At 41.8% G+C, this 8,066-nt stretch overlaps 1 protein-coding gene across 5 annotated transcripts in view; it reads right to left on the reverse strand.

Annotated features, from left to right (window-relative positions):
* IFT74 (intraflagellar transport 74) overlaps positions 1-7,713 on the reverse strand; it is a 49,728-nt gene extending 42,015 nt beyond the window's left edge. The window contains exons 1-8 of one of the 5 annotated variants that reach the window (XM_088658726.1): positions 7,627-7,713; positions 6,042-6,186; positions 4,970-5,105; positions 4,452-4,500; positions 2,337-2,435; positions 1,576-1,636; positions 1,336-1,395; positions 37-98 (exon numbers count right to left, since the gene is read on the reverse strand). In XM_088658726.1, coding sequence (XP_088514852.1) covers positions 37-98; positions 1,336-1,395; positions 1,576-1,636; positions 2,337-2,435; positions 4,452-4,500; positions 4,970-5,105; positions 6,042-6,161 — 587 coding nt within the window. In that variant the 5' untranslated portion in view covers positions 6,162-6,186; positions 7,627-7,713. Of the gene's footprint in view, positions 1-36; positions 99-1,335; positions 1,396-1,575; positions 1,637-2,336; positions 2,436-4,451; positions 4,501-4,969; positions 5,106-6,041; positions 6,187-6,880 lie in introns of all 5 variants that reach the window. The other 4 variants (XM_035097473.3, XM_035097474.3, XM_088658724.1 and 1 more) reach the window with 4 other exon arrangements.
* Between the last annotated feature and the right edge of the window lie 353 nt (positions 7,714-8,066).

Consider the following 8,066-nt stretch of genomic DNA (forward strand, 5'->3'; position numbering starts at 1 on the left):
TTATTTTTCAGTTTCGTTTTTAAAATTCATACTTACGCTTGTCTTTCTGTAAAAATGATGTCTATGCCCTGAGCTTCACGGTCATTTTGAGCCTTCAACTATTAAAAGACACAGCCACCAACAGCATGAGAATAGCTCTGCTATATCTACAGCACATAAATTTCCCGTTTCTAGAGCCAACGTCTTTCATTCAACTGAATTTGCTACTATAGCTTATATACCATAGATCAGTCTTAGAATGATTTTTAAGAAATACAACATGATCCTAAAAATATGTTTGAGAAATGGAACATAAATCAGAATTAAGGGCAGTTTCAAATGTGTCTGTACTAATTTACATGCATAATGGCTGGACTGTGTCTATAGGTAAAATGTTTATATAGCTCAGGGGCAGCTTTGGTGCTGCAGATGTTACTGAACTACAACTCCCATTAGCCTCTCAGTAGCACTGTCAGTAAAGAGAGATGATACCGTAGGAGTTGTAGCAGCATATGGCGGGCTAAAGGTTCCCCACATTTGACATACCTGAATGAAGTAACAGTTCTCCACAAATATCAATTTACTTATTTTTATTTCTTTGATTTCTATCCCACCTTTTAACAGGTTCTCAGGGCAGCCAACAAAAAAATAAAACAAACTTTAAAACAATAACATTAAAACATTACAAAGTAAAAGAGCGCTTTAAAAGCAGTCAGCAGAGTTAAAAACACCGAACACCACAACAGCAATTTTCAGAGGATTAAACAACCCAGGAATCTTTGCCAGGTACTGTGGGGTAAAGACAGCAAGGTATGCCAAAGGCAAATTTGAAGTTACAGATGCTGACTGAAACAGACGAAGTTGCAAGCACAAGTAATTTCAGATAAATTGCAAGCATCTCACTGATAAGATGATCTGTCGAAAAGGGGTTCCTGGAGGGTGGCGGTGGCGGTTTAAAGCCAGTTCTTGCTCCCCTCCCAAACAGCTGATCAGTAAAATTTCCATGTGCTAGTGCCGGTATCAACTACTCATTTCACTGGTAAAAAACCCCAACTTCACTTATGTTCTGTTTGAACTACCATTTAACTATACGTCCTTTCTATTCTATGTTTGGAAGAGTTGTGGCTTTTTACATTTCCTTCTATTAACTAAGATGCTACTTTGAAAATGTCATTCTACACACGTGTTTTACCCAACAGTATATGCAGTTTCACCCATCTTGAGAATCAATCATTCCACCCCCCCCCCAAGCATTTTCCAGCAGCTATTGAACATCACTGGTTAGCAGCAGTCCAAGTTGACCAACAACCAATTCAGGCAAAGCTAATTCTGTGATAAAACAATGTTAATACTCACCACGTTATAGTCATTCATTACTTCCTCCATATCGGTATTGGTATTAAGTTTATCCACCAGCTAAAACAACACAGAAACTCAATTAATTCCTAGTTTTATTCCCACTGATTTATCTATAGGTAATTATCTATGCAATTGCAATTCAAAATTAGATTCAGTGTGTGTGTGTGTGTGTGTGTGTGTGTGTGTGTATATATATATGTGTGTGTGTGTGTGTGTGTAATATAAACAATAACATACCATATTGTAATCAGCTAGTTGTCCTTGAAACTCTTTGATCTCACTAGCTAAAGACTCTGCCCTAAGAGAACAGGAAAAGAATGGTTACTATATAACATAGCTTATGTGATAAAATGTAATCAAAGCAAGTCTCAAGTTTTAACATACAGTAAGTCTGCAACTTACATGTATTTAAAGCTATATGCATGCAGCTTTAACTGCTGGGCAAATAAATAAATAAATAAATAAATAAATAAATAAATAAATAAATAGGGGCGGACATCCAGGAAAAAAGACTTTGGCAATCCCACCTGCCATTGAACCCAATGTGTTTTGACTACAGTTGGTACTTGTTTTGCGACTGGGATCTGTTCTTGAGCCCTGGATGCTAGACGAAAAGGACGCACGACAAAGCGCCACTCCGCGCACGCACATGGAGCGGTTTGCGCTTCTGTGCATGTGCAATTTAGTGCTTCTGTGCATGCGCGAGCAGCAAACCTGTAAGTAACCTGTTCCAGTACTTCCGGGTTTGCCGCAGACATTTGACAAAATGGACGCTTGATGAGGCGGACTCAAAACGAGGTACCACTGTATATGCAATTTTGACTTTAGGCACGATCCTTGGAACGTAAACCCTACGTAAGTTGCAAGCTTGCTGTTTCCAATCCAAATTTACTTGTGTACATGATTCCACTGACTTTAATTAACACAAAAGTTTTTAAAGACCCTCAGGGTCACTTCCAACTCTACAATTCTATGACAATAAGTGCAATCTATCTCACCTTTTTTCATATGATAGGTAGACAGAATTCTCCTGATTATACATGTCGATTTCTTTCTGAAGCTTGTTCATTTCTGTGGTGAGTTCATTTATTTTGCTCCTGTAGGAAAAAATAGTTCTTATGTTAAGTATAATTTAGTCCTATTCTAAAGCAACAGTCTCTGGGTCAGAGGTCATCTGCCACATAAATATGGTTTTGGACACCTCTTCAGATTTGCAAATATCAGTGTTTTATTGAATTATGTACCAGTCCTTTGGAAACTGACAGAGGGACAATTTAACAGTCTTCTAAGGGCACCTATGGTGGATAAATGTCTAGTTCATCAGTATTGGAAGAAGCCCACTCCCCTAATCCTACAGTGGGCAGAGAACATGACTCAGTTGGCAGCATATGAGATAGTGACCTTCCATAAACACGAGAAAGATGGGGAATTCCTTGATATCTGGACTCTGTATACAAATCTATTTGCTCAGACTACTAGACATCCCCCCGCCTCATCATTTGTACCCAGAGAACATGTCTTGATTAATGAGGATTTTCTTTGCATTGCATGACTGTATTTGTTTTCGTTTCTTCAATTAATGTTTTTGTTTCTTCAATCCAATCAAAAACTATTAATAAAAAGGGTGCCTGGTTTAATCTGTACAACCCAATGAGGTCTAGTTAAATTTATACCATACATTGCTATAGGCCCACATTATGCTCAAACCCTGGTCAGTATCTAGGTTTTTTTCTGGAAGGCCACTCTGGGAAGAGAGTGAGAAGGCGAGAGGGCTACACTAAAGATGACCAGTGCAAGTTCTGTGTACAGTGGTACCTCGGGTTACAGATGCTGCAGGTTACAGACACTGCTAACCCAGAAATAGTACCTCGGGTTAAGAACTTTGCTTCAGGATGAGAACAGAAATCATGCGGCAGCGGCACGGCAGCAGCGGGAGGCCCCATTAGTTAAAGTTCTTAACCTTAGGTTAAGAACAGTTTCAGGTTAAGAACGGACCTCCAGAATGAATTAAGTTCTTAACCCTAGGTACCACTGTACTACATATGCTACTTTATCCTTTAGGTAGGCAAATGAGTTGCAAGGCAGCACAACTCATGAAGGTGGAGTTTACTTATGAGTCTTCAGATGCTACATAGAGATTAGTATGGTTGTTTTCTGCAATAGATCTATTTTTTGTGCGGGGCACAAGAGAGGAGGGGGGAACCCCAAAGCACAAGTGGAAGTCTTTGAGTGGGCTTTTGCTGACAGACTCATTAGCTGAAGCCAACCCTAATATTTTAGAATCTGTGTTTACACCTGACCTGCTATTGACAACTTGCCAATTAAGTACAGTCGTACTTTCGAAGTTGAATGGAATCCGTTCCGGAAGTCCGTTTGACTTCCAAAACATTCAAAAACCAAATTGCGGCTTCTGATTGGCTGCAGGAAGCTCCTTCAGCCAATCAGAAGCTGAGGAAGCCCCGCCGGACATCCGGGTTCCAAAAGAACATTCACAAACCGTAACAAGCACTTCTGGGGGTGCGGAGTTCGGGAGCCAAAATGTCCGAGTTCCAGGGCGTTCGGGATCCAAGGTACAACTGCATTAATCTGCTAAGTAACCTGGCCTTTCCTTTGGTGAGCACTTCTGAAGGTAAAAAGGTCTACAGAAATCTCTTTCGCCTCAACTTCAAAAAGTATTTTTAACCCTATGCTGATTCCGAGTCAAATTTTGTGGAGCACAGCTGGGTGACTGGAAGCAGTGAGGTTCGCAGTAAAGCAAAGGAAGCCAGTTGGACACTGGTCACAAGTATCTACTCTAGCAAACAGGAAAGAAATGGAAGGAAAGGCCTGCATTTGGTACAGACAAACAGTGGGGAAGGCAGTGGGATAAGATAAGCATGAAACAAAACATAGTCCAATCCTTTATACCTGTGCCAAGTGCAGGAAAAATGGGCCAGCTGGACTATGAAAGGAGGAAGAGCTACTGCTAGGGAGGCATGAGCTAAGAAACCTCTCTCATCCCTGCCAAGCACTGCAAGCTAGGCAAGATCAATGAGACAGCCAATAAGGCAGTAGCTCTTGACACAATCATATAAAAACAGCACAAACACTGGTGACATATAACTTTCACATACCTGAGCACTCCCAGGTAATAGGATTTATCCATAATTTGTCTCTGTGGACCTAACAAATAACAAGTGTCAAATTGTTACCTGACACCACAGTACAGTGAGAAACAATTGTATTACTAAAGAATCCAGTGGTTGTTTTCATGCAAGGTGATAAAATCATCATAAAGAGACGGAGAGAGGCTTAAATAAATAAATAAATCCTCTGTAAATAATGTAATGTACGTATTCTCTTAAATGATCCATGATGTAATGTCATATGCTCTGAATAGTATAGGACCTGTCTAGGTTCAAAGCTTTTGGTGCTATTCCATCTTTCCAAGTTCTACCTGAGATTTTACAGATGCTGGCTCAGTTCTGCCCTTACGTTAAAAACATTGGTTTGCCCTTTCCTAAGTTCCAACACATTTTTATGTCTCTATGAGGCCAAAACCACTGTAAAGTGTATTGCTCTGTTTCCCCTTATAATCACAGGCACAAGACTAACTTATTCAATGTTTGTATGCCTTCATATCTTAAAATACCTTTCATTCCAGTTTTCATTCCACTCAGCCCTTGTTGTGTCACTGGACGGTCTGCAACCTTAATCTGGGAGGACAAAACCACACCAGTACCTACGGATCCACCACGTGTACCAGGTCTTGATGTTCCTGGAGGGATCTAACACCGAAAACAGAATCGGTAGAAAAAATAATGAATGCAGCTATTCCACAGAACAGAAAACTAGTCTATCTACTTATCAATAAGCAGGCCGAGGTCTTGAGATTTAAATGAAACCAAATGACATGGCAGACACATCTTTTGTTACATTTATATCCCACCTTCCCTCCTAGGAGCTCGAGGTGGTGACAGTCCTCCTTCCCATTTTATCCTCAAAATAACCCTGTGAGGTAGGTTAGAGTGAGAGTGCATAAGTGGCCCAAGGTCAGCCAGTGAAGTTACATAGCTGACTGAGGATTTGAACCCTGGTCTCAAAGGTCCTAGTTGAACAGCTTCACCCTAAAGACTTTCATATACCTAATAGGACCCCACAAACTTTTTGTAAAATAAAAGCAGCTTCAGGAAGAAGGTGATTTTGAAACCCTAAAAAGGGATAAAGTGGCTGGTGCTGCAATTTGAAGTAAAGAAGTTGAGGATGGAGAAAGAGTAACCCTTCTGCTCCTCTGCAATTCTGCTACCACTAACCATAAGGATTCTATCACACGCATGTTAGGATCCAAGCCATTGTTGTAGCAATTAATAACAAGATAAAGCTATCAATAAGCACGTCGAGCAGCACCCAAACACAGAAGCCCTGCCTACAAGCTTATAAACTAAAAGGAAAAGGAAAGGGAGTGCGAGACACAAAAAGCAGTGGAGATAAAAAGAAAAAAAAATGCCAAAAATTTGGGATAACAGACTGGTTTTTAGCTGCTATTTTTAGATGGTAAGATCCTTGGAGCAGAAACCTATCCCTTCGTGTTATAGAATCCCTTACGTTAAACAATATGCACAAGGCTCTAGTTTAGGAATCAGAAAATGAAGATAAACTCTTTAATGAAACTGTATCACTTGTCAAACAGAATAGGTTTTTAAAAAAGATTAATTTTAACTTACTCCTCCTCCAAGTAGAGCTGCGGATGGAGGCCGTAGGGAGGATGAGGGCGGTCTGGCTCCCAGGCCTAGTCCTGCTCTTGAAGACGGGCGGGCTGTAGGAGGCTTGTGATTACTTGCCATTTTTTCCTCTTTTCTTCAAATTTCTCTTTAGAAACAAACATACGTTACATACTAGAATCCTCTAAATGTGTATTTTGTATTAAAAGAGAACTTTTAAGACACTGATAAAGAAAATTATTTTAAATAAAACAAGTAATAATTTTCTTTAGCTTTTTAATTGGAATCATCATGAGTAAATATGCCCATTAGGACAGCTATCTTCAACACAGTCTAGGGAATCAAATGCATGTTTAGAATTAGGTCTTCAGTAGGAGGTAGGACTAAAAATAAATAAAATGCATATGCACCACCACCATTTTTTAGGAGCCAGTCCTGCCCAGTAGCCAGAAGATCAAAATTCCACCGCCTGCAGTCCTTGGGCATGGAATGTAAGCTCATGGTGAACCAAGCTTGCTAAAACTACGGGTGTTGTGGTCTAGTCAATATTTGGGTGAGAGATCATCTATGAATCATTTCATGATGGAGCAAAGTCTAAAGAACTTTGACCTATGCGGTTGAGATTAAGAAAATAAAAGACATGGATCTGGGATAGCTCAGTTGGTAGAGCTTGAAACTCTTAATCTCAGGGTCACGAGTTCAAGCCTCAAGTTGGGCCAAAGATTCCAGCCCTGCAAGCGGTTGGATTGGATGACCCTTCCAACTCTGCAGTTATGTGATTACATAGATGAAATTACAATAGGGGGTGAAACACAGTACAGTATCTTAAACAAAACACTCACAATTGATGAAAAGAAACCCACTGTTTCATGTGCATAGCCAGGATTTTTGTTGGGGGTGCAGACCTTTGGGGGTTTTTTTGAGGGGGGGGGGCAGAACCTCAGTTAAGTATTTTTATAGATTTTTATTGATGAGGGCCAGCTCCCCCTCCCCCGGCACTATTTTGACAGACAGGAACACATGTTGTGGGTATCTCTAATATAGGCATTAAGCGATTGCAAAATCTCTGTAAATCAAACTGATTTGTGTTTTATTTTTTATTAATCCAGAAATGGGCCGACAACATACTAAGGGCAGATCGACCCCTTACTCCTCAGGAACCTTAACAACTCCCCCCCCCCCAACTTTAAAAGAAAAACTCCCTGGAGGAGGGATGAGTTACTGGGCGCTTTTTTCCCCACTTTGCGACGACGCATGTCGCGCAGGAGAGCGTTCACACGTGACGCCCACCTCTCAGCCTTAAATTCCCCGCATCATTTCCCCGCCTCCTTCTGAGTAATGGGGGGACTTGGGCCCGTCGTGGGAGGGGAATGGGCTGAGGCATGTCACGTACGGGGGTCGTGAGGGTCGGCACTCCCGCATCCGCACTCCAGCCTGCGGGGCTCCTCTTACCCGACTCTTTCCCGCGCGCACGCGCAGTGGGCAAACGAGACCCGTTAATTTAACGGTTTCCTCCCCCTCCACGAACACCTCTCCGCGCGAGCGAGGCAAGCCGTAACCTAGCAACCGCGCCAGCCAACCAGCCAACCCCCGGCGCCGCTCCCTCCGCGCAGTCGCTCTGGCACCACGCCGAGCGCACGGCTTCTTCTTTCCTCACGCTCCGTTACTCCATCGCGAGATTTACGCGCAGCTTTCGCCCACTCCCCCCACTTTGGCGCATGCCTAGAGGAACGAGTCTTGTGCGCGTGCGTGCTAGTCCATTTCCCCCCCCCCCCGCCCGCCTCCCCGAGACGGGACTTGGAATCATAGAAGTGTTAAGAGTTGGGTAGGTTTAGTATGGCAAAATACAGGACATAGATAGATACAGTAGATAGATAGATAGATAGATAGATAGATAGATAGATAGATAGATAGATAGATAGATAGATAGATAGATAGATGATAATCTGGTCCTCAAGTAGGGTTGCTATATTTCAACCCTGAGCGCTTTTTCCTGAGCGCTTTTTCTTTTTTTTTGAAACCACCAAA

This window comes from Zootoca vivipara, chromosome 15 (genome assembly GCF_965207765.1).
Source record: "Zootoca vivipara chromosome 15, rZooViv2.hap1.1, whole genome shotgun sequence".
Lineage (NCBI taxonomy): Eukaryota > Metazoa > Chordata > Lepidosauria > Squamata > Lacertidae > Zootoca > Zootoca vivipara.